The 27,224-nt window shown below is 42.8% G+C and overlaps 1 protein-coding gene and 1 long non-coding RNA gene across 2 annotated transcripts; both read right to left on the bottom strand.

Annotated features, from left to right (window-relative positions):
- Positions 1-18,293, bottom strand: LOC144989021 (uncharacterized). The gene is made up of 2 exons (XR_013653161.1): positions 4,197-18,293; positions 1-396 (listed from the first exon to the last, which is right to left on the bottom strand). It is a non-coding gene; the product is annotated as an uncharacterized LOC144989021 (long non-coding RNA).
- An 84-nt stretch (positions 18,294-18,377) lies between these two features.
- LOC144989101 (homeodomain-interacting protein kinase 1-like) lies at positions 18,378-20,436 on the bottom strand. Its single transcript, XM_078941082.1, has one exon. The coding sequence runs from the start codon at positions 20,300-20,302 to the stop codon at positions 19,193-19,195; it is 1,110 nt and encodes a 369-aa protein (XP_078797208.1). The 5' UTR covers positions 20,303-20,436; the 3' UTR covers positions 18,378-19,192.
- Positions 20,437-27,224: the final 6,788 nt, after the last annotated feature.

The following is a 27,224-nucleotide window of genomic DNA, read 5'->3' as shown; positions in this document are numbered from 1 at the left end:
TGTTGGATAAATTACTTTTAAAGAGTAATTGATTACAGTACTATATTTACTGGATGAAACAGCAATTCAATGACTTTACCCATTCCCCAATTTAAAAGTATTTCACTAGTCATGACTTTTTTCCACTTGCACATAATGTCATGGCTAGCAAGCGTGGTCGACTCAGGTGCTGGAACCCGGAAGGAGGCTCGGCAGGCAGCGAGGTGAGTAATAATGAGGTTTTAATAAAAAAGTCAGGATAGAGTTGAGCTCCAGTATCTTTCCAGATAGTCCAAGGAGAGGTTGGAGGGTCCTGCTGGCAGCAACCGCGTGATCCGAGACTGGGGTTGGAGAACGTCAGAGCGAGAAGGCGAGAGATGAACCGTGATCAGGTAAGTTCCACAGGTAGGCGAGGTCCTGGAATGAATGTGGAGACAAAAACAGTTTAGTCTTGGAACAGGCGTTATGTGGAAAGATCAACCTGTCAGATCTTCCATTTATTAGTCAAATAGTTAAAAGACAGGATTGTTTCAAAAGTATTAATATAAATGCCACTTTAACAGCCTGGTGGGAATTTCTCAAAATATCAAAATCATCAATTCAACCGTGCAAAATGACACCCATCTGGAACAACCCAGACATCCTCATAAACAAAAAAATTATCCACTTCCCAGCTTGGCAAGCAGGGGGCATAAAACAACTAGAGCACATAATTATTGATAGAAGATTCATAACTCCCCAGGAACTTTAAGACAAACATGGAATATATAACTTCTTGGAATATCAGCAACTTAAATCAATTATTACTAAAAAGTTTAAATACAGAGACAACGATTTAAAGCTACCAGATGTAGTTACCATTCTGATCAATTTCTCAATGAATAAAACTCTCTCCAAAATATACAAACTTTTATCTAATTTAGATAACAATATTTCACTTCCGACAACAAAATGGGATGCGGATTTGAGCATCAGCACAGATGAAAGTTTTTGGTCAGAACTTTGTCTAAACACCTTTAAAATGACAAAAAGTCCAAATCTGCAGCTAATCCATTTCAAAACTCTTCACAGAATTTACTACACTGGACAGAGGATGTTCAAGATGGGTCTCAGTAACTCAGACATTTGTCAGCACTGTGACAGTAATCTATCCCACAATTACATGCATGCACTATGGTTCTGCACGCCTGTCCAGGCTCTCTGGCAGCAGGTATGTGCCGATCTATCAGTCTGGCTTAAGGTTTCAATCACAGCTTCACCGTCACTTTGTGTGCTTGGTGATATGAGTGCCATCGATGTAGAAGGAGGATTAGGCTCTATCATTTTCATAACTCTTTGCATTGCTAAAAAAACTATTTTAATAAATTGGAAAAGCAAAAAAAATATAAATATAAGTCAACACAGAAATCTGCTGCTTGATCATATCAGCTTGGAAAAAATGTCAGCCCAAAGTTCAAGTAACTTTGAAAGAATTCGGTCTCTCTGGTCTCCCATAGCTAACTCCGTGACTTAGGGGGTGGGGGGGGGCATGGTCGTCGCTGCTCCTTGCCCTTCTGCCGTGGGCCGGGGTGGGGGTCGGGGCCTCCGGTGCCTGGCCGGGGGTGGTGGGGGCTCCGTTGGTCGGGGGGTCGGGTCCGGCGCCTGGGTGGGGCGGCCCGGGGCGCTGCGTGGTCCTCTGGGCTTGGGTGTGGGGGTGCGTGGTGGGGGGGTGGGGTGGTGGTCTGGCTTGGCTTGGGGGGGTGGTCCCTTTGCCTGTGCTGGGGGGGGTTGGCGGGGGGCGCTACTCGGGGGGGGGGGGCCCAGCGGCGCTGGATGGGCTTCCCGTCTACACCTGGGGCTGGGATCGGCCCTTCCCTGGCTCTGGGGCGGGACGGGACAACCCTCTTGGGGCCCCCGGTCGCTCTGGGTGTCATCCGCTTCGGCTGCGGGGTCTGGGGGTGGGGTGGGGTGGGGGTCTTGTCGGCCCTGTCCTGTGGGGGGGCATTCTGGGGGAGGGGGGGGGGCACTATTGGTACGGGGCAGGGGGGGTTGACGGGTCGGGGTCTCCGCTGAGACCATCGGCGGTTTCCCCGGCCGGTTGGCTGCCTCGGTCCCGTCGAGGCCTGACCAGAGCTCTTCTAGGGCCGGCGTTTGGGGGTGGGGGCCTGGGCTTGCTCCGGGGGGGGGCGGCGCTTTCTGGCTCCCCTCTCTCTGTGTGGGGGATGTGGTGCTGGGCCTGGGGTGTCTGCGCCTCCGGGGGTGGGGCCCCGGGGCGGGGTGGGCCTGGCCCCCTTGCTGGGGGGGGGGGCGGGGGGGGGCTGTTTGACCACCGGGGGACAGTCTATCATCTGTCCCCAACTTACCCCCTTCCTCATATAACCTCATAATAGGGTGAGGGGGTGGGGGGCTTAGCCTGCGATGAGCCTTGGGGGGGGGGTTTACTAGGCAGTGGCCCCCCTCCTGTGGTTGCCGTATGGAGTGGGCCCCCCCTCTCTCGGTTTTATTTGCACCTTAGACATGTAGGGCCCTTGGTAGGGGGGGTGCTTGGACATCACTGCCAGCAAGCAGCGGATGTCCTCCTAGCACCCTACCCGCCAATTTTAACCGCACCTTAGACATTTAGGGCCCCTTGGTGGGGAGGGTGAGGGGACGTCACTGTGAGTAATCAGGAGATGTCCCCTTAGTGCCCTACCCGCCAATTTTAACCGCACCCCCCTTAGTACACACACCCCTCCCCCCTCAATATATACATCCCAACATAAACACACACACATGCACACACACACCATCTCAAACACACATACACGCACACACATTTTGCAAGGAAGGTGGGACCTAGGACCATCTGTCCCCTGCCTCTTCCCTGGTGGGGGGTACGGGCCCCTTTGCAACGGCGGCTGTGTCCCCGGGGTGCCGGCTTCCTGGGCCCGGCGGTGCTCTCTCCGCGCGGTGGGGGGGTTCACATTACATCTGAGCCGGGGGTGTTCGTGTCCCTGGGGGGTGGGTTCTGGTCCTTGCTCCTGAGTGCTGGGCCCCGCCAAATTTCCAACTGTGGCCGAGCCTGGTCGGCCATATTTACAACACCCCTTGTGGGCCCTCTTTTTTCCCCGGGGTTCCCCCCTCCTGGGCGGGGGCGGCGGGCCCCTGCCTCGCTCCTCCCTGGACCAACCGTCGGCCGGGCGGATGGCTGCCTGGAGTGCGGAGTGGGTCTCCCTTGGGGGGTCCTGGCTCGTACCTGGGGTTGGGGCGGGGGGATGCCCGGAACTCCTGGGTGGTGGTGGGGTGCTCGTCTGGGGCTGTGGGCGTCCTTTTCAGGTGGGGCCCTGCGTTGGGTTCTCCCGGCGCGGCGGGGGGGCTGCTCTCCTGGTTGGGCTGGGGCGGCGCCCTCTTTCCCTCCGTGCCTCCCTGCTCTCTGGCTCTGGGGGCCTTGCGGCGGCACTGCTGGCCCTGGCCTGGGTGTCGGGCTTGGTCGCCCGGGCGGCGGTTGTTCCCTGCCGGTTCCCGTGTGGCGTTGGGGGGATTCCGGCTGCCGCTGCTGGTGCGGTGGGGGTCTTGGGATGGGGATGGCTGGGTTCTCTCCCTCCTTCTTTTCACGTTCCACCATCCATTTTAGAAGAACATAAACACTCACCTGAGCACAGGTGTTAGCTCAACAGACTGAATGACTGAAATATTTCACACTAGTTGGTTTTAAGGCATAAGTATGCGTGTGAACACTATCTGTTTTGTGTACATATCGACAGGTGGACATTTTTGCAACTAACAGGTGTGTTTATAACATTTGAGTGTGTGTGTAGACAGGCTCCGCCCTTTTTTTTTTTTTTTTTACATTTAAACCTTACCATAATGATTAACAACCAGTAAACTTGTTGCTTTATGCTGCTTCATGGTCTTATCCCCCTTCCCCTCCTATTATCACCCCCTACCCCCCCTCTCTCTTCTTCCCCTCTTTCCTTTTCCGTCCGGTCCAACACCAAAGATTTTCAGACATGTTTGAAATTAATAAAGTTTGGCCTCAATTACAAAAGGGGTTTATTCAGACATACCTTTGGTTTGTCTGAAGATTAATAACCCCTCTTGTTAAAGTAAAATATGTCCAACCCAAGAGGCCCTCAGCTCTCATCTGACTGCCCAGCTGTTGGACAGGACAAGTTAAAAAAAACAAAAAAAACAAAACAGTTTATTCGAGAGCATGAGACAGGCGAGGGCAAGAATCTAAGAGAGGCCAGGAGATGCACCATAGGAGTACAACGAACTAGCGTCGGTTACAGGTCCGTGGTCTCCTTAAGAGTCTGCTGGCTGACGAGGATGAGGAGGCGCAGCTGGAGGCATCAGGTGGAGCTGATGAGGAGGAGAGGTTTGCCGGAGGCACCGTGACACATAAGTTCTAAAGGGAATAATGCTGCCACAAACAAGATACTCTAAGAGTAAAAGCATAGAGGTTACACAAGGTCAGTCAGGTTCAACACGCAAACATAAACAAATATAGCATATTATACCATGGTCCGGGTGAATACTCGATTCTGATTGGCTGCTGGGTGTGCATTAAAAAGTGATATACCACAGTGATAACTGCACGGTGAAAAAAGAAGTTCTGGTCACCTGGCTTAAATGTTTTGTAACACTGTGCCGGTTTCCTTAAAACAACCTTTATGTCATGACTTGCTAAGCTAGACAGACCTAGACGCTGGAACCCGGCAGGAAGACAACAGGTGGGTGAAGTGGTAAGTAAGGAGTTTTATTTTCTCCGATGTGGTTTGGTTTGAGGCGTAGCAGGAAGGCAGCATGGTTGGTGGTTCCGTAGACTCGTGACGTGGCTGGAGGTTCGGCCAGCGGCGGTTCTACCCTGAATTACTCCCAGGGTGAGACCCTCCCCAGCCATTTAACATTTATGAACTAAGCATACAATAGCAAAACACAACAAAACCGCTGTGTTACAGCAGAGCAGACAGACACACGAATCATAACTAATGTTACAAGTTAAAGCAGAGCAAACGTTTAAGAAGAAAATCTTTAAAATGACGTTATTTGCAACATTTGGGCCTACTTCAGTTTTAGTCATAGACAAAAAAAAAAGTTTTCATCGGCAACGTTGTTGCCATACCAGATAGCATTAGAAAACCTGCATCTAGCTGTGAGGATATACCCTTTTCTTTATCTTTTTTCTCCTCTTCTTTTCTTTCTCTCGGCACCAAATGGCTTTGACCTTATTTTCTCCATATTTCAGATGTTTTTGGCATTTAACATAAATGTCCTCACGAACGCATCAAGTTTGTCGACTAAACCGACTTTCACCTTAGTAACTGTAACAAAGATCTCCTTTGTTACTTTATTAAAGTTATAGGTATGGTACGTGGGCACACAACATTTTAAAAAGTAACATTTAAAACAGAAATGTCACATTTTATAGGTTTGAATAAGGGTTTATTGGGGTTTGCATGATTTTATTTTTCCTGTGTGGTGTGTAGATGAATTGGCAGCTACCTGGAAGGAAGGAATGTTAGTTTCATTATAATTAGGTTAAGATGTGACTGCAAGATGGACTCACCTGTGTTTGTCTTTTCCAGTGTGCTCCAGCAAAACCCTTCCCCCTTCTTCTTCTTCTTCTTGTGATTTTATTGGCGGGAGGCACTAACGTGAAGGTGCATTACCGCCACCTACTGTGTTGGAGTGTGGGTCAGAGTGGGGATTACCTAACTAAATGTAACTTTAAAAATAAAAAAAAAATAAAATAAAAATAATAATAATAATAAACTAAATTCTCCTCAATAACCTATTTCTTTTCAAAAAACCTATAATCGCACCATTGAAATTCTCCTCCCCTCCCAAAAGCTTCTTTAAAGTCATTTGCTCACCCTCTATCATCCGTACCCTACTTTCCAGTTTTCGTCTTTCCTCCCTATACAGTTCACACTGACATAGAACATGCTCCACCGACTCTTCCCCTCTCCCGCACTCACACAAACCAGTTGGATGTTTCCCTATCAGATGCAATGTATTATTTAAACCAGTGTGTCCCATCCTCAACCGTGATATTATGCAGCTATCTCTGGTGTTTACTCTGACATTCATACCTCTCCCTACTCTGTCCTGAATACTAAATAGATGTCTTCCTTTCCTCTCCCTTTCCCATTGTGTCTGCCATTCTTCCATAATACGCCTCCTAACAATTGCCCTAAATTCTGTCCTACCTAATGGAATTTCCATCTCTATTCCCCGTTTCAATGCCAGGAAGTCAGCCATTTCATTTCCCTCCACCCCCCTATGTGCTGGTACCCACATGAATCTAATGTTTATTTTCAAGTTTGCCAACCTGATCAAACTCTCATAAATTTCATATAAAATATCTGATCTGCTCTCAGAATTGTATGACTTCAGAGACATCAAAGCTGACAATGAATCTGAACAAATTATACCATCCCCAATTCTGTTCTGTTCTAGCCAGTGTAAACTATATGATATTGCCAACATTTCAACTGTAAAAACTGAAAGATCCTTTGACGTCTTTGTTAGTGTTATTTAATTATCATTTGCGTGCACACCAAATCTCCATAATATGTTTGTCTCATTTCTATCTTTCAGTAAGAAAACAATGACCTGAAAAGCTCTGATTATACGAAACTTATGATGTTCTTGTTGTTTCTGATTAAATGACCCACATTCATGTCTGCAACCTTCAGTTTTCAATAAAAGAAGGCTCCATGCACTAGGATGGCAGAACTCCTCTGTGACAGTTCGCGCTGTCACAGACCGATTCTCCTTCTGCAGAAGTCTAGCAAAAGTTCTCATCTCCTGTGTGGTTCTTCTCTTTATTAAGGAAAAAGTCAGAACCCTGACAGTCTTAACTCCAACAGATTTGTCCAATGTAGGGATACAGAAAGAAAAACCAGTTCTCATTGTCTTGGGTCTTTAGATCCATCTGTACATATGGGTATAAATGAAGCGTGGACTGTGTCTAATCTGTCTGCTGTTATCTCATCCCAATTTCCTTCCCTTTTCTATCCTCCATTGTTCTATGGCGATACAAATCCACTTGCGCAGTTGGAAAAATCCAGAAAGGAGTGGTCGGGTACAAAAACGTCTTAACTAGGGTTTTGCCATGAATATTTGCTTTTCTCGCTAACCTAGCTAATTTCCAAGCAGCACTTTCATTTGTCCCATTATCACTTTCCCAACAAGGATCAATAGCCCTCCTAACCATGTTCTCTACATCTACACAACCCTGTATTTTCACCCAATAGTTAAGCATCAGCTGTTTAATTCTTAGTTTCAATGGTAGTTCCCCCATTTCAACTTGTAATGACACAGCAGGAGTTGACCTCATAGCCCCAGTGCAAATTTTCAATGCCTGATTTTGGATGACTTCTATTTTATGTAACAACGTTTTCACGCTGTACAGTGATCCCTTGCTATAACGCGGTTTACTTTTCACGGTTTCGCTACTTCACGGATTTACGTCGTGCATTGTGTTCTGCATTCTGATTGGCTATAGAGTCACTCCGCTTCTTCTCTACCTGTGCGTCAATAATGTTGCAGTTTAATGTAATGTACACGTACGTAAATCAGCTTTCCAAATTACGTACATGCAAATCATCTTGCAATTTCAAATTTCTCTAAAACCCATAGAAAAAGACCAACACCAACTGTCAATCACTATGTTCTTCTCCCGAACAAACACACACAGCTGCACCGCGGGCTTCAGAAGGAGAAAACACTGCAGCTTCTCAGACTGAAGAGCAGTGAAATACACCTGAGCCACTATTTGTCTGTTTGTACTTTGTATTTTTTTCATGATCATTTTAAATTTTCTCCCGTTTAATTCAATTACTCTCGGGTCGCGGTGGGCGGGGCTAATCTCCGCGATTTGAAGCCTTCTGTTTACATCGATGATTCAAATTATTATTTGACAGTACAGTACAGAAGTTATTTGTTGAAAAAAAAACGTTTCTAAAGTACTTTGATTTGTGAAACAAATGCTTGAGCCTGTAAAATGGTTTGTTCTTTCTTTTCTATGTATAAAAGAGTATTTAATTGTATATTGTATTTAATTGTTAAAAAAAAATAGAGGTTTCTACTTCACGGATTTTGCCTATCACGGGTTCTTTTTGGAACGTAACCCCCGCGAAAAACAAGGGTTTACTGTATTGTAAACAATAATTCCATAATCTGTGACTGACCTAATCATTGTAATATATATTTGTTTTAAAGCCTGTGCACTAGCTCCCCACCCAGTCCCTTTCAAGCATCTCATTATATTTATGACTTTCTTACATCTCCCTACTATACTATCAATGTTCTCTCTCCATTTCAATTTTGTATCCAATATAACACCCAGGTACCTAAAACTATGTACTTGCTCAATTGCTTCTCCATATAACCTTAAGTTCAAAACACTTCCACGTTTCCTAGTAAAAACCATGCATTTTGTTTTAGTTACTGAAAATTTGAATCCCCAGTCATAAGACCAGTTTTCCACCTCCGTAATCGCGTCTTGTATCTTTCTCTCCACATAATGAATATTTCTTCCCCTCTTCCACAAGGCTCCATCATCTGCAAAAAATGCTTTCCCAAATTCACATCCAATTGAATTAAATATATCATTAATCATAATTGAAAACAACACAGGGCTAATCACACTACCTTGTGGGGTTCCATTATCCACTACGTACCTATTAGAAAAGGACTTTCCTATCCTAACTTGAACATATCTATCAAACAAAAACCCCTTAATCCAATTATAGATTCTTCCATTAAGTCCTAACGTACCTAATTTTATCAATAAACCCTCTTTCCAGACCATATCATAAGCCTTTTCAATATCAAAGAATACCGCCACCAAATATTCTTTATTTACTTGGGCTTTCCTAACGTCTGCTTCTAGACAGATTACAGGATCCATTGTCCCTCGACCTTTCCTAAAACCGTTCTGATATGGGGACAGCAAATTTTTACTTTCCAGGTAATACTGCAATCTCTCATTTATCATTCTTTCCATCACTTTACCAACATGTGATGTGAGTGCTATGGGCCTGTAATTTTCTGGGCTGCTCGGATCTTTCCCAGGTTTTAATATGGGAATAACCACAGCCTCTTTCCAATTGGTCGGCAATTTACCTTCACTCCAGACCCTATTATACATGTCCAATAATTTCAATTTCATTTTCCTACCTAAATGTTTTAACATAACATAACTTATACCATCCCTACCGGGTGATGTAATTTTAGATTTATCTAGTGCTAAGTCCAATTCAAAGCAGGTAAACGGAGCATCCATGGTTGTCAAATAAGTGTTATCATCAAAGTCCTTGTAGTGCCGTTCCCTAATTTCATCTCTCCTCCCTTTCCTATACCCTGACAAATTCTCATTACTTTGACTTCTCACAAAAGTTTTAGCCAACATTTCTGCTTTATCCGTATCCGATATCGCCAGGTCATCACCTATTTTCAATACTGGATATTGTAATTCTCTCCTTATACCCTTCATTTTTCTAATCATTCCCCAAACCGTATTAACTGGAGTTGTTCGACCAATTTTATCACAAAAAGCCCTCCAGTACTCCCTTTTCTCCTTTTTAATAATCCTTCTTGCCTGTGAACAAAGTCTCTTATAATTCAACAGATTTTCATATGTGTGAGTCCGTTTTAAGAGTTTCAAACCCTTATTCCTATTCTTAACTGCTATCTTGCAGTCTTCAGTCCACCATGGAACATTTTTCCTCGTCATAGTTGCTTTACTTCTCGGAATTGTTTTTTGCGCCGCTGAAATTATTAAATTTCGAATTTTCTTTTCCATTTCTTCAGCCGTACTCTCCATACTAATGTTTGAACATTCCTCCTCACACATAAAAGTAAATTCACCCCATTTTGCTTTATGAAAAAGCCATCTTCCTTCCTTTCCATTACTTGGTGGTTCTCTATCACCACCAACCCTAGAGAACACAGGAAAATGGTCACTCCCCATTGTGCTGTTGTGTACATTCCACTCACTACCCCCTGCCAAAACATTTGAAACAAAAGTAAGATCTAGTTCTGACATATTCCCTATTCGAACATCAGTTCTTGTTCCTCTCCCATCATTGAGACACACCAAGTGTAATTCATCCATCAAATCCTCCAATACCTCACCATTAACATCTGTCACCTTCCCCCCCCATAATGTGCTATGTGCATTAAAATCCCCACAAACAATGACATGCCCATTGTCTAGATGAATAATTGATTTAAGAAGACTGAGATCTAACTTTTTGCATGGATTATAGTAATTAACAACGTTTATTCTCCCCAGACCAATATAAATTTCAATGCCAATAAATTCTTCTTGTGTTCCTATCTTAATCACCCTGTAATTGAAATTATTTTTTATAAATGTGGCACAACCACCCCCACCTCCCTCTGCTCTATCACACCGGATTCCCGTATATTGGGAAATTCTAAAATCTAAATTTGGCCTTAACCACGTCTCTTGAATACATATAATATCTGGTTTTTGATCCAGGTCATCTATACACTTTTTCAATTCCTGTCCATTTGCCAATAAGCTCCTTGCATTCCATTGAAGTATAAGAACCATTTACTATCCCACACTTCCCACCTCCTGACTAGACTGGGCACTAAGGTTATTCCGAACCTCTTCCCATGTCAACTCATTGATGTCCAAATGGTTCGCTGCTGCTTTTACAATGATTTGTATTCTTTCTGTTTTTGATTTAGTTTCCATGGTTGCATTTATAACTCCAGCTACAAACGTGACCAGTTTCTTCAAATCTATCAAAACTCTCCCCTCAACATTCCTGTCCTGTATACTGTTTGGCACCTCGTGTATGACTCCTGCCTGTCTATCAGAACTTTTACCAACCATTTTAACTGCATCTGCATATGAGATTCTATGTAGTACTCTGGTTTTTTGAATATGGACTTCTCTCCTCATAACCTCACAACCTGCATATGCAGCACTATGGTCCCCCCCACAGTTACAACACTTTGGTTTCATCTTGTTTCCACAGGACTCATAGCCATGATCTTCTCCACACCTAGGACACCTCTGCTTGCCTTTACATACAGCAGCAGTGTGTCCAAATCTCTGGCAGTGAAAACATCTAATGGGTTTAGGAACATATTCCCTCACAGTATAAGACATGTATCCCAGGGACACTCTGTCCGGCAGGCTCCTTCCCATAAATTCCAACAATATTCCCTCAGACTCCCTCCTCACACCATCCCGAAAAACACTTAATCTCCTTGCTTCTCTTATTTCTGCCCCTCGTAGGTTAGCTTTAAATTCCGTAATAGACATTTCCACAGGTATGCCCCAAATCACTCCACTCCGCCCCTGACCTCCCAATCCTACCTTGCTCATACTAACAATTTTATGTTTCCCCACTTCTCTCATTTTACAGGCCCTGTCCCTCTGCTCCTCACTTCTACAAACAATCAACAGGTTCCCATCTCTCAGGACTTTAGCAACTTTAATGTCCCCCACTTGATTCTTCAAGATAGTCGTCAATTTTATCGGGCTCAAAGTACTTAACCCTTGTCCTTCAGAAAATCTCAAAATGACTTTATAGCCATCCCGTCCTTCTTCATCACTGTTAGTTGACATCACTCGTCTTTGTTTTTTAGGATCAGCTCCATCAAAACTATTTCCTCTCTTTTCCCTTCCTGTTTCAATCCCAAAGCTCATCTCCATACTATCCTCACTTTCACATCCCCCGCCATCTCCCCACTCCTTCCCAGTCACAACACAGCTGTGCCTACCCGTCACCGCCTTAGCGTCCATCCTCGATTTAGCCATCGTAAACCTCGAGCCCTCACACCGGGATCACCGCTCTCAAAAAACCCTTCCCCTAGGAACAAAGCTATATTTAAGGTTCCGGGAGAATCTATTCAGATGCCTGAGGGGGGAGTCACTGTATTTGGGAGATATTTGTTGTTTTAATGTTTCTACTTGATGTTTTAAATTAGAGTAATAAAAATGAATAGGATTTTAGAATTTATTTAAGGAATTTAGAATAAATAATTTGGCCTTTTTATTTGAATTGTAGATCTCAGTAAAGGTAAACCTCCCTCCAGGAAGGAGGAGATGGTATGCTTAATTAGTATTTAAACCACTTGTAATTTTAGTGGCGAGACCTCTTGCGTTTGTGAATGTGTTGGACAAATAAATATCTTTACTAATTTAACCCGACCTCTGAGAACTTCCTACACTCACACTGCTCAAAGCCCAGCTGGTGACAGTAACAATATTATTTTTATTTGGGCATTTCACACAAAAATAACCCAAAAAAACAATGATTTTTTTATAGCTTTATCACAGGGGCGGCAATTTGCTACATGGCAGCGCTGTCGCAGTTTTTATTTTTTCATCAAGCACTAAGCCGCAGCCCGTGACTGTCGCCCCCCTTGAAGATGATCCAGCCAGGTTTTGCTCATGCGCAAACGAGGGGGTGCTCCGTGCTCACCTCTCAGCCTGCACCCTTCACCCCGCACCCCTTCTCTTCTCCTTCTTTACACACATTTGCATCTACTTCTCAAAGACAGGAAAGCGCGCAGATGCGGTGCAGGGGCGCCGCCAGGTTTCAGGCTGTTACAGACTCAGTGATATAAGTAAACCATTATTGGCGCATAAATTATTTTACAAGGGCTGACCCGCTGGCGCCGCCTCCCTTCATTTTTGTGCCCCGGGCCATGGCCCGTATTGTCCGTGCCTAAAGCCGCTACTGGGTTCGGCGATGGCTTGTGACATGGCTGGAGGTTCGGCGAAGCTTCCTGGCAAGGTAAGAAGCTTCCTTGATGTAGTACTGCTTGGATAGTCTGGAAACTCTGACGTCCACTCGTGGTTTTGGTAATCCTAAAGACAAGGCAAAGCATTCTCTGCTTGCGCGGCTGATAGTTGAAACAACGTGACCTGTGATTCTCTCGTGCGAATTCTCCAGAATCACATGTAGTATGCTCCACTCCCTTCCGTTCAAACTTTCCCATTAGTCAAACTGTTATCAGCCTGTTCATGCTGCTGTTGAAATGAGACGCAGTTCTTGTCTGTTTCACTTTCAATGTGTTTTTTTTCACAATTTTTATTTTTTAATTTTTATTTATTTTATTTTTTTCCTGATTTTTTTTTCTACTCTCATGCCTGGCTCTACTGAAACCATTGATGATTTACATGATTGTTTGAAGAAAGCTGTGAGAACAAAGGAACACATTGAGTCTGCCTCCAGCTCTCTCCTCCCCACAGACTCTGCATCCCGACCAGAAGGCCCCTGTCGGTGACCTGCTTTACCCTGAAGACCATTTAACGGACTGATTGGTCACACCCGAGGTGGACAGGACCCTTCAAGGTTCTCCTCGCTATGCCAACCGCAGTACGAATTGCTGACTGACCCTTCTGGATTCACGTAAGCCACTGTAAATTGCTGAGAGCCTACGAGACTGACATTTTGAGACGCATCCCTGGTTGAAGTCCAACTACGAAGCCGCTGCAGTGTGACACTACTCCTGGCGAGGGGAGCTCCCTGGAGTGTTTCCTCTAGCGCTGCTCTCTTCCAGCTACAGTGAGCTTCGAACCAGCTAACATGGGTCCAGCTGTTCCTCGTGGTTTCATCTTGTACTTTTATTCCCTCTTCCTCTGGAGATCTCACTCACATCATCAGTGAGGTCAAGGCCCTTAAATCACAAATTTCTTCTCAGATGACTGACGCCTACTGGTCTGGGTCCCCACTTTATTGGTTTACTTCTGGTGGAGTGTACTGATAAAACTAGTCACTCCGGTCCTCTGTGTGTTTTTCTTTTTCTTTTCGTCAACTGTTTGATTCCATGTGTCAAATGAATGATCGGTGCCAGGCCGACTCTATCAGCATTATGCCAACAATTCACCTGGTTCGCATCCGCTCGTGGTTGAAACTGGTCTTTACAGATTTATTTTATTGTTTTTCTTTTGTTTGATTTGATTTTTTTTCTCCTTATTTCCTGATTTGTTTCTTGTTCTATGTAACTTTAATTAATGAAATTGTGCCGAGGTCTGGACTGGTGATGCATGCGTATCCTTACGGATGACTGCTGAGGGGCACAGAGCCGTTGATGAGTTTTGCCCTCCCTGACTGCTCAATGAATGTTTCACACAGATGGTATAAGTTTAGCCCTGGAGGTTTTCGCATCAACACTCATGTATCACCTACCACCTCTGATATGCTCATTTATTCACGTTGATTTTATGTTTTCTTTTGAATTTACCTGTACCTCTACACTTTTGTTTTCGATGCAGAGCCGATATGCTGCCTATACTGAAAATCTTCGTGAATTGGTATTTGGTTGATGATGACAGGAGTTCTGCTGACTATCCATGTATAATTTTGATATGACAAACAGGGGGGTATGTGAAGAATAGTTAGAAACTGCCTTTAACTTTTATTACACTAATGGTTTAAACTTTATTCACTGAGCATGTATTGTCATCTCAAAATTATATTACATTTGAAGAAAGCACAGCCAAGCTATTGTTCTAACAGTTTCTTCCCATACTCCCTCTTTTCTGTGCATGTTTTCTGCTGAGCAGGCCTCAGAGTTATCTTCACTTTAGCCTTGGAGGTTCTTTCCAGCAGTAACCTGTGGGCGTGATTTTCACATGAGGTCCATCGGACGATCTTCTGAATATGCAAATGCAGGGTTTTTATACCAAAGCCCATCCTTGAGCTCGTTGGTTCAGACTTTGAATGCACTTTGTTCATCTGTCTGTAACCCTACGTACAAATCTGTGGTCTTTGTGCGGAGTAAATCTACAAAAGATAAGTAACTGTCTCTGAGTCGTTATTCATTATTTCTGTGTGTAAGAAACTGACGGGGTAGCGAACTAATACAAATACAGTCCTTTCTAGAAAATCCAGTTTCTTCACAGTAGATAAGGCAAGAGCAAATACATAGAACCTGAAGAGTAAGAAGACCAGACTAAGCCCCATCTGGGGCAACGAACTGGTGATGGATACTGGTCCTAGAGCTCCTTATGAAGGCCTCGAGGCATGATGAGATGAGTGGATGCAGCGGGTATGATTGAGAGGCCAAGCAGAGAGGGGAGGGGGAGGAGAACTGACACAGGCACCATGATACTTTAGCTTCATCCTTTTTTACAAAAACAAGCGGTAAGAGGTGAACTTTCTCTCTGAACTGATGCTATATTCAACCCATCGGAAAGATCAGCATATTTATATCACCGAATCTTGACTGCAGCGGTGGTGCTGCGCAACGCGGACTATGTGTTACGTCGCACCGCACCACGCAACAAATACTGCGCTTTTTGTGAGAAAAACGATCCAAATCGGAAAAAAACAAGAATTAAGGTCTAAAAACTGGTATTGCTGTATTGCTTTTGTAAGTGACCATGGTATAAGCGAGTTAATGGCCTTCGAAGTGAGCATTATCACTTTATAACACACTTCGCGGAAGCAACCATTCAGGCTTCCAGGGTGTGTGTTAAAAAGTAATAATGCACACTTTGTCTGCAATTAACCCTTACATATACTGTAGCGGACTGACTTTAATTGGGTGGCTGTTGTTGGGTCGGGTTCCAAGTTTCGGAGTTCATTGAACGCAGCAAGCAGAGATTCTGATTGGCACTCAGTTCTGTCGCTCAGCCTGTCGTCGGGAAGTTTGGACCAATGGGATTCAGCTATGGGCCGAATAAGGAAATAGGAGGGCTGCTGCGGGAGCGAGGGAATAAAAAGTTGGGGGGAGCGCTCTCTTTGGGGGAGAATAGAGGAGTTCCTGGGTAAGTTGTACGACGTTGGTTACGGCCTGCTGTAACCAGAATAAAGAACCTCCAAAGAGATTAAGTCTCCGTGCCTCAGTGTGGGAAAGGCTACAATATGTATAATATAAAATAGTAGCCTATATAGTGTATAAACAGGTTGCTCAATGACACTAGGTAAGTGGAAAGCAGTTCGTCTCTAGGACTTACCTCGCTCTTACCTGAAATGTTTTTGCCTTTGTTTTCAACCAATTTGAAATAATCTGAACTTCTTTAGTTGCTGAATGTCCCTACATATTCGTCCATGACCATATTACCCTCTATTCATCTGACTTTGACCAAACTCCAGCTCTGCATTTGCATGAGTATCCGTTTTGTTTCACTTAACCTGCAGACAGATGTCAAAGTCAACTGTTTCCACACATTTGTTTGATTAGTCACCTGTGCTTTCACTGCACCAAAATGTGAGAAGTGAAGTCATGAGGGTCTCCCTTTGTCCAGTAATTGTAACTGATTACGTTACTCAGTTACTGACAAGTGATAGTTCTGAAATTCAAGCATTTTGTTTTTTCTTTCTCCACCGGGCCGGGAATTAGGCAGAGAAATTACAGTCTCGATGAAAATATGAAAAATATCGTAAGGAAGCCCCAGCTCTGTCTGCTGGCCAGCGAGCTGCCTGGGTGGCGGCAAAACAAGCCACCAATGTTTTTTTTTTTATATGGGCGAAGTGGGCGGTGGACCAGGGCGGCACTTCACATGCTCATGTTACACATAATGTGCTACTAAATTCAAAGAGGCAACTTTAAGCTTTTTTTTGACATGCCTGCAGCTGTTGACACTTTCCGCTCCTATTTTGACACATCAGACTGTTAAAATTTCTTCATCCTCTCTCCTCTTAACACTTATGGTGCAAAAAAGAAAAAACAAAAAAAAAAGGATGAAATAATTCAGAGTGAAACAACGTAAAACAGGCACATGAAAAGGAATTAGGCAGAACAGACACCCGTGCTCAACACAAATTCGACCAAAGCAGGCAATGGGGATTATTTCCCACAATTCCCTGGTCCGACACAGCAGACCCGACGTGCACGTGACCACCGCCCTATGCTGCACCTCTTTGTGATAGTCTTTGGAACATAACAAGTCAAAAAACTCGAGAGGGGGGCGACAACTCACCGGTGGCTGGGTGAATCACACTACAGGTGATTGGGAGTCTTTTTCTATCTAACAATCAACTCTGAGCCGCAGCTGCGCCTCCCGTCATAGAGACGGAGCCGCGTGAGTCAGAGGGAAGGGGAGGGGTGGTGGACGCAGACCATTTTTTATGGATTGAGTTTTTTTGGAGGATTTCTACTGTTGGTGTTGCATAAATTTAGGGAAATGCCAAATATTTTTGAAGTAATCCCACTAATGAGTTCCATGATTTAGTTTTTAATGTTTTATAAGACCTAAAAATAGTATTCACAATAAGTTTTTGTAGATCAGATCCCTCTGATATGTTTCACAAAGACACACACAGGACTACACACATTAAGAAATTATTGCTAAAAATGAAGCAGGAGTCCAGCTCTAAAAAATTATTATTATTTCCAGGCTTTCTTTGTTTTGTTCTGCAGCATGTTCATATTTGTATAATTTTGACAAAATATATTTTTATGGAGAGCAAAATATTATAAGTTATTTAAGGTTTAACTTGAGTTACTCTGGATTAATGTTCCTGTTTTTATTCATATTTATGTTCAAAAAGTTCAGTTTAAAAGGTTTAAAAGTTTAGCTTGAGTGTGTTCAGTAAATGTTTATCATCTTCGGCCGAAAACCTTAAGCGTGTTTTTAATTTAGGCCCCCACTGAGCGTGACCCCCCCCCCCCCCCCCCCCCTGTAATATGAGTCTAGAAAATTCATGCCTTTTTTGTGTAAAATGGCTAAATAGAAGATAGGGAACACAACAGGTTGTTGTCAAATTTTTTGTGTGTGTGTGTATGGGGGGGTGGGGGTGGGGGGTGGGGTGGCGTGGGGATTCTCGCCCATGGAGTAAGTCAATGTAGAAACGCCACTGCAAGCCACGCCCTGCTCAGCTATGACGTTCTAACAACATTTTTAACAGAATTTAGAGCCATTCCAAACAGCCATCCTCTGATCAGGCTCATTAGACCCACAGCATCCTGTTAGCCTAGAATGTTGCTCAGATGCTGTTTCTCCAATCTGTGAAAACATAAACAACAAGGAGATGTTAAAGAGCAGTGGAAGTAGGTGGATTTCCTCGTCAACAACTTCTGGTGCAGGAGTCTTCTTTTCATCATGTCTGACAAGTCTCTACTTCTTCCATTCTAAGTTTCTCCATTCAATGTACCAATTTTCTGTCCTTCCCTCCTTCCTTTTCTGTCTCTTGCTACAACAGGCCTTCCACCTCTCCTTCCTGGATCAGTTGTTGTTACTTCAGGCCACCATGGATCCTGTAAGAAAGTTCTGTTCATTGATTTATTTTGGCTTTATTTTATATTGAATGATCTTTTTGACACTTCCCTCTGCATTTACCCGGACTTGGGACCGGCACAAAGAAGCACTGGATTGTGCCCCCTTGTGGTTGCATTACTATTTGTTTCTCCATAAAATAAATATATTTCTTAGAATATATAATAAATGATTTTCTTTAATTGCATGATATGTTGTGGCTGCATTAGTATTATATTAGTTTATAAACTATTTTATTGATTAAGAATCACATATTTCTATGTTAGAATAATATGACTTAATGAATTACGTGTTTCTGTTGTTTTTATGCTATGTTTGTTTATGAGATAGTTTATTATATTTAACTAAATAATCTTTACAAGCAATTAGAATAAGAGGTTGTTGTAACAATTTGTCAGCAGATTAACAATTTATAATACTTGTCCAAAACAAATGTAATAAAAATCTGGTTTCTTCAACAGTTTTAAATTTTAGATTTCAATTAAATTTTCTTCAAGGGATTATTAACAAATGTACATTTTTTTGTAACCCAACTCTTTCCTGTTGGATTGTGGGAAAACTGGAGCTCCCAGAGAAAACCCAAACATCTTTCCATTTCCATTTATTTCCTCACATCTAACTTCATTTATAAAGCACTTTTCATTCTTCTGTAACTCATGGTGCTTCATGGTCAAGAAAGAGTTCTAAACACCTTTAATAACCAAACTAAACACAAAATAAATATTTACATCAAGATAAAACTAATTAAAGGAAACAAATATAATAGATCAGAGATTCCTACATTATAGCTAAGTCATTGGTACCTCCCTCCCCCTCCCTTCATAACATTTCATCCCCCCAACAATCACCTCCAATCCCAAGATTGCAGGTTCAGTTCCCGCCTTGCCTGCCCATGTGTCAAAGTGTCCTTGAGCAAATAATGCAACCCAAAAATGTAGTACTAACACAGAACACACCACATTCTGAACTTAAGAGATTCCTACAGCTGATTCATCCCCCCTCCCTCCAGAACATTGAACTCCCCCACAATCACACTAATAAAGACATTTTTATGTCTTTTTTTTTCTTTTCTCCCAGCTGGATCTGTCCCATGAGCTCTTTAGCTTTGGAAGCATACTTGGCTTTCCTTTTTCTTGCAAGGTGCTTCATGGTGATGAAGTCGTGTTGGAGGGCTTGACTCGGCGTGATTCTGTTTTGAGGATTGACTTCCAGCATGCTCTTGAGAAGGTCAATGAAAGCTCTGTGGTCATCCTCATCATGGTCGTCAAATATATGCTGATGTTCATGAATCACTGCATCCAGGTTTATCACATGATCTTTTTCCACTTGTTCCCCTGTTGATTCTGTGTATTCCTCTGGTGTGCATAGTCTCCAGTGGCCGTTGTCCCTAGTGAAATGGGGTGCTTTGTACTTTGCCTTATGGAGAACTTCAGCTTCTGGTAAACCAAATATCTGCACCATAGCTCGTATTGTTTCATATTCTGTATCACATGGAAAGGGATAATTTCCAAAGTAAACAGAGGCCAACACCACGCCAAGAGCCCACATGTCAACGCTGTCATCCAAAGGGAGTCCCAGGATAACTTCAGGTGCTCTGAATGGAGTTATTTGGATTTCGGTTCCGGTTGAAAGTTTCTTTGTCTCCACAGCCAGACCAAAGTCTATGAGTTTTACATTCGCTGAGTCTCGTTCCGCAAACATAATGTTGTCCAATTTTATGTCGCAGTGTGTCACACCGATACCTTTGAGCGCTTTGAGAGCCTTCAGCATTTGCTGAGCAATGACTCTGATCAAACACAAATGGGTCCGAGTAGACGAGTCCCGCTTGTAGCTGTCAATCAAGCTCACATCTAAGAGCTCAAACACTATGCAGGTCATACCTTGAAATGTAAAGCGTTCAAACATCTTAATCAGGTGGTTCTCATCAGGATCCAGGTCTTTGATCAGTTTCATCATTTTAAACTCTTTCTGTCCTTCTCTGGAACAATTCATGATTTTAATAGCGTAACATTCTGGACTCCCCAATTTAGAACATTTAGCCACTTTTCCAAAGCTTCCTTCTCCCAGGAATTCCAGAATTTTATAGATCCCCTGATTTCCAACTAAATAATGACCTTCCATCAGCTCAAGGACTTCCATTTTTCTATTTACTTTTCTTGACGTGCTTACTTCAAGATTGTTCTTCTTCAGATCAACTGTTTTGAAGATTTAATCTTAGAATACAGTTGATCACAAGTCTTAAAATGTTTTTGACTTTGTCCTGGGAAAATCAACATGTATTTATGTATCAAGCAGGGGTGCAAAATGACATCATAAAATGTAATTATGCATCAAGCAGTGGTGCAGAATGATGTCATAACAGGTTATTAATTGCGAGGTAATTCCAAATGTAGAAGGGTGATGTTTTCTGATGTCATTACTGAACAGTGACATCATTCATAGAACCGTCGCAGTCTTGTGAGTTTGCGTTCCAAGTTCCGGAGTTCATTGAACGCATCAAGCATCTCTGCTTGATGCGTTCAATGAACTCACCAACTTCGTCTGCAATTAACCCTTACATATATTGTAGCGGACTGACTTTAATTGGGTGGCTGTTGTTGGGTCGGGTTCCAAGTTCCGGAGTTCATTGAACGCAGCAAGCAGAGATGCTGATTGGCCCTCAGTTCTGTCGCTCAGCCTGTCGTCGGGAAGTTTGGACCAATGGGATTCAGCTATGGGCCGAATAAGGAAATAGGAGGGCTGCTGCGGGAGCGAGGGAATAAAAAGTTGGGGGGAGCGCTCTCTTTGGGGGAGAATAGAGGAGTTCCTGGGTAAGTTGTACGACGTTGGTTACGGCCTGCTGTAACCAGAATAAAGAACCTCCAAAGAGATTAAGTCTCCGTGCCTCAGTGTGGGAAAGGCTACAATATGTATAATATAAAATAGTAGCCTGTATAGTGTATAAACAGGTTGCTCAATGACACTAGGTAAGTGGAAAGCAGTTCGTCTCTAGGACTTACCTCGCTCTTACCTGAAATGTTTTTGCCTTTGTTTTCAACCAATTTGAAATAATCTGAATTTCTTTAGTTGCTGAATGTCCCTACATATTCGTCCATGACCATATTACCCTCTATTCATCTGACTTTGACCAAACTCCAGCTCTGCATTTGCATGAGTATCCGTTTTGTTTCACTTAACCTGCAGACAGATGTCAAAGTTAACTGTTTCCACACATTTGTTTGATTAGTCACCTGTGCTTTCACTGCACCAAAATGTGAGAAGTGAAGTCATGAGGGTCTCTTTTGTCCAGTAATTGTAACTGATTACGTTACTCAGTTACTGACAAGTGATAGTTCTGAAATTCAAGCATTTTGTTTTTTCTTTCTCCACCGGGCCGGGAATTAGGCAGAGAAATTACAGTCTCGATGAAAATATGAAAAATATCATAAGGAAGCCCCAGCTCTGTCTGCTGGGCAGCGAGCTGCCTGGGTGGCGGCATTACAAGCAGATGAGCTCAGCTAGCGGCATAGTGTTCTCCGGCGGCAGACAGCGGCTGTCTGTCTGCCGCCTGGCATAGCGATCACTTCGCTATGGTCAGAATCAGAATCATTTATTGTCATTGTACATGGGGATACAATGAAATTGCAGCAGGAAGTTAAATAAAATAAAAATAAAATAGAATAGAAATAGAAATATTGTACTTACAACTCTTAACAAAAAAAGAACAATATGTACAGAAGCTGTTAAGTGTTAAATATTTGTGGATAAGATAGAATGGAATGAGATGAGTTGCTGTGAGCACAGCATAATAAATATCGAGTTTTTGCACAGTGACCCGGTCATTGCACAGTCAGGATATTGCACGCATTGTAGTAAGAAGTCAGAGTGAGGTGTGGTTGATGGACGTATGTGTATTCCGTATGGTAATTGCCTGTGGAAAAAAGCTGTTTCTTAGTCTGTTTGTCCTGGTTCAGATGGACCTGTACCTCCTACCAGAGGGCAGCAGCTCAAAAAAAGGGAAAGCAGGATGGGTGGAGTCATTGATGATGCTAGTCACTAAGCTGAGGCAGCGTGACTGGTATATGTCCTTCAGTGAGGGGAGGGGGCAGCCGATGATCCTCTGCGGTTTCTTGACCACTGTCTGGAGGCTCTGCCGTTCTGCTTCAGTGCAGTGGGAAAACCACACTGTGATGCCATAGGACAGGAAACATCTATGATGCAGTGGCTAAATATATTTTAATTATATTATTGCTTTAAACCCGTTATCTTATTTACAGCAAATGTGTAACTGGATGTATTACGGTTTTTTCCGGTTGAAAATATGGGGCGTGTAAAAGTTCACTATTATTTCGTAGGAAACGAATTAGTATTTTTTTTACTTATGTCAGGTCATGGGCTCTGTAGTAAAACACATTGAACTGAGACACATGGAAGTGTTTTTTTTTATAAAGTTTGATTGATTGCTTGATTGATTGATATTCTCTGTAAAATATCAAAATTTTCTTCTTTTAATTTATTGGTAAATGGCATACTTCTATAGCACTTTTCTACCTACAAGGCCCCAAGTGCTTTACAGTCACAGTCACCCAGTCACACACTGGTGGTGGCTCTGCTGCTGAATGCTGGCGCCACCTACTACCAGAGGCAAGGTGGGGTTCAGTGTCTTGCCCAAGGATGCATTGACTCATTGGCATGCAAGGCAGGAATTGAACCAGCAATATTACGATCATGGGTCGGCCACCCTACTGCTGCACTACAGCCGCCCCACATTCTATGATCTCACTTCAAACATTCATTCACAACTGATAAACACATCTGTCTTACCTTTCAAACAGGTTTAACTAAATCTGAACAAACATTTCCAGCAGCCAGCCATCCCATCTATTCTCAGGTGCTTTTCCCTCACTGTGCAAAAGCGCCATTGATCTCTAAGCCTATAGGAGTAAAAACTACAGATGGACTATAGATGGAGTTGATCCAGCTGTTCTAATGTCCGCAATTCAATTCAATTCAATTTTATTTGTATAGCCCAAATTCACAACAACAGTTGTCTCAGTGGGCTTCGTACCGGTAATTGTAAGGTATACATACAATCACAAAAGATTATAAATGCATAGAATACAATAGGATGACACTAAAACAAACTGAACTGGGCATCCCTGCCCTTAGACCCTCCTTCGGGGTAAGGAAAAACTCCTAAAACGGAATCGGGAAAAAACGAAGAAAACCTCAAGGGTGTCCACATGAAGGAGGGATCCTCCCCCAGGACGGAAAGGCGATCTACCAGTACTCTTAAGAGAGAATTAGCTTATCAAACACTACAACTACATGTTTAACCCTTGTGCTATCTTAGATGACCCCCCCCTTACATTGACGTGTTCTCCCTACCATGACAAAGGTGGATAAAGGTGGAAAGATTTCATGTAATCCATGGACACCAGTGAAGATCACAAATCATTGAATGAAAAAGGTTCAGTGTACTGTCTAGTGGGTCTAGATGACCCAACTCCCAATGTTAAAGTGCCTAGGATAGCACAAGGGTTAAAGTCCAGCAGACGAGCTTCATCCAGTTGAAGTTGGGGGACGACTGGGGGCGCAAGACGAGCCGGGGACAGGATCCACAGCCAGGTGTAGGAGCAGTAATAGAGACGAGGTACACGGTCAGGTACAGGAGCACGGATAAGCCAACTGGAATATGGAAGCACTCCCAAAGAGGGACAGAACATGAATATTGTAATGTCTGTTCTTGTCTTACAGACATAAAATAGTATGCGGGACACTCTGCAGGTTCAAACTCTTAGACTTTTTATTCCTCCGTTGCTCTCTGACATACATTCCAGTTCCAGTCATTCATCAACTCTTCTTTTGCTCTTTCCTATGGAGTCCTTTACTGTTTATAATTAAATAAATAAATATTTAATTCAATAAATAAATATGACCTCATGCAAATACACAATCAACCAATTAAATCTCTCATAAATATATAAAAAGATCAGGAAATTGTGAAAAACCTGCACACAGATTTTAAATCAGCCATTATATTATTCAGTATATTTCATTTTGCTTTATAAACCTGTTCATTATTTTAAAACAGCATTTTAAAATATTCATTTTAATCATGTGGAATATTATTATAATTCTATGGCTTTTTTCAGAACCTCGGATTTAAAAATCAGTATTTTCCAAAGTAGCTTTGGTTTTATTTCATTTTGCTGTTTTTCACAATGACTTATTTATTTCATGAAGAGCTTTTTCAGCAGAATGAGTCTGTCTGTCAATCAATGCCCACTCCTCAACACTAGGGGGAGTATGCACCTCAACACATCCACAGTATTTCCAGAAATTGGGCAGTTTTGGTTCTAAATTTGTGGATAAAAGTGGCTTTGGGCGAGTGTGCATAATTCAGGTGATTTTGTGATCGGTTCGGCGGTTTTCATCTTCTCATGAACGTATATTAGTGGTCTAAGTTAGGCTGGGTGGCTGTTGGAGTTCCACAAAACTTGTATGAACTGGAGTTCCATGAACGCACCACGCTGTATGCGTGAGGAGCTACCAGCTAATGTTTTTAGCCTGATAGCCACATGGAGCGGAGCCTGTGTTTATCTCACCTAAGATGCATGGATGCACAATGCACACGGAGAATGTTAAGAGATCAGGGGCCTGTTTCAGAAAGGAGGTTCAACCAACTCTGAGGTTAAACTTGAACTCTGAGTTGGTCAATCGAGAGATTAACAACTCTGAGTTTTCTGTTTCAGAGAAGCTGATCCGAGTTAGGTCAATCAACTCTGAGTAGACTGATTCGGAGTTAAGCGTGCGCACCGCGTCTATAAGAAGCCATTATCAATGGAGCGCAGATATTACGAGTCACCATGGCAACCGTGGAAAAAAAGAGGTCTGCGTATTTTTCGCCAGCTGAACTTGACGTGCTGCTGCAGAGTTACAGTGAATATGAGCACATATTCCAGAAGATAAGCAACACCGCTGCATCTGCAAAACAGAGACAGTTAGCGTGGGAAAACATAGCTGCTCAAGTTAATGCCTAAGTTTGCATTGAAATCATTGTTATAAAATATTGGCTGTAATACCTTTCTAAATAGCGTAAGGGGTGAAATAAAAAATGGTGATATTTAGGTGTACTTTTGAAGTGTTATTCCTGGTGTAATTGCATGAAATGCTGCACAGTGTACAGAACCAATCTGGGGGGAAAATGCTTTTAACGTCGGTAATGTTTAGAGGACTTTTTTGTTAACCTTCCCCTCTTGCAAATGTTGGTCAGTTTAATGTTAATACATTCAATTATGTTTTTAAAAGTGAACTCTTGTCTACCCTTGTATTGATCAAGTGGTATTGGTTTATATGGGATTAAGAAAGTAAGCAGTGCTAGCAAATTGTGTTTCCAAAAAGTAATTGTTACATTAATCTAATTCAATGTCCCTGATTTCATTTTCATGTAGATGCAATCCTGCAGGAATTAAAAGAACATGGCAGCAGCTAAAAATGAAGTATAAAAACATAATTCAATCAGGTCAAATTTGAGCATGTCATGGATTTGACAGATGAAACATCTACATAGCAATACATATCTAATGTTGTTTTCATTGTTTATATGCAATTGACTGCAACAAAAAACGGTAACACTCAAACAAAAACGTATGGGGAAATGACAAAAAATCGAGTCTAGGTCTCAAAATCCTCGCACAACGTAATTGTAATTCTCTTGGAATTAATGCAGCCTCCTCGTCTATTGGGTCCTCCAAAAAGGACAAGCCATTCTTGTCACTTAGACCGTCTCTGTGTGACGGAAATGTGGGCAATGAAGGTTAAAGCGAAAAATACCGCTTCGTCTTTGAAAAGGGGAGGGGACCGGCAGAAACCTTGAGTTTAGAGAATAAAACCTGCTCCCGACCAGGTTAGGTTCACAGCATAAGTAACCATGTATACTGACTCCGAGTAGAAGTTACCTCTCTTTCAGAAACGGGTTTGACTTACTCTGCTTTCTCTGGTTTAACAAACCTCCCATTCTGAAACGGAAAACCCAGGGTTTCCCTGATTTCAGGGTTAACGCACTCAGAGTTTACACTTAACCTCCTTTCTGAAACAGGCCCCAGGTTTATTTATTTTGAATAGTTCTACATGATAACAATGTTTCCATGTTTGAGTTCATGAGATCATCCGAGAGAGTCTCTGCTTCAGCTCCTCCAGTGAAACTACGTCTTAAATTACGTATAAATCAGAGCGCGCAGCAAGTGTGTGTGTGAGAGTGCAAGTTAAGGGTCTGTTGCTCAGTTCGCCGGAAAAGTAAAAAAGGGTTTCCTCCAAAGTATAGAGACTGGTTCTTTTAAGCCGCTCTGGAGGCGTCAGGAACGGGGAAGTGATCCCCAAATCAAACCCCGGATCTCTGCTGCGTTTTCCGTCCACGGTCTGAGACGTCATCGCAGGAAAGGTTCAACATTTTCCAGAGAGGGAAAAATAAAATCAGAGGACCTGATTATAATCATTGTCTCAATGAAAATAGAAAAATATCATAAGATTCAGGAGGCCCGAGCAGGCTTATTCCACGTGTTCAAATTCGTGTTCTCATGTGGAGGTTGGAGCTGACCTTAGCCCTGGATGCCGGTAATGGAACCTAAGGTTATCCAGGAATGATTGATGGGGACTCTTTTCATCGGTGAACCGAGTGCACCCTCGTATGTGGTCCAACGGCAGGGCGGAGTGAACCCTGTGGCTGCAACTCCAGCTATTAGGCCAGTGAAAGCAGGAGGGCTCTCGGCTGACGTATCAGAGCTACCAGGGGCGGAGATTCGGCCGCCACGATGTTTCCGGAAGGCGGAGATTCAACCACATGTTAAAAAGACTGTTTTGATAGTTTTCTTTTTTTTTTTTTTTTTTTTTTTTTTAACTTGTCCTGTCCAACAGCTGGGCAGACAGACGAGAGCTGAGGGCCTCTTGTGTTGGACATATTTTACTTTAACAAGAGGGGTTATTAATCTTCTGACAAACCAAAGGTATGTCTGAATAAACCCCTTTTGTAATTGAGGCCAAACTTTATTAATTTCAATCATGTCTGAAAATCTTTGGTGTT

This window comes from Oryzias latipes, chromosome 22 (genome assembly GCF_053564925.1).
Source record: "Oryzias latipes strain Hd-rR chromosome 22, Olatipes_Hd-rR_3.1".
Lineage (NCBI taxonomy): Eukaryota > Metazoa > Chordata > Actinopteri > Beloniformes > Adrianichthyidae > Oryzias > Oryzias latipes.
The sequence above is the reverse complement of the archived record's forward strand: the minus strand, read 5'-3'. Positions and strand labels throughout refer to the sequence as shown.

What these genes read in the sequence shown, in the direction of transcription:
- LOC144989101 (XM_078941082.1), bottom strand. Translation starts at nt 20,302, where the DNA reads ATGGAAGTCCTTGAGCTGATGGAAGGTCATTATTTAGTTGGAAATCAG.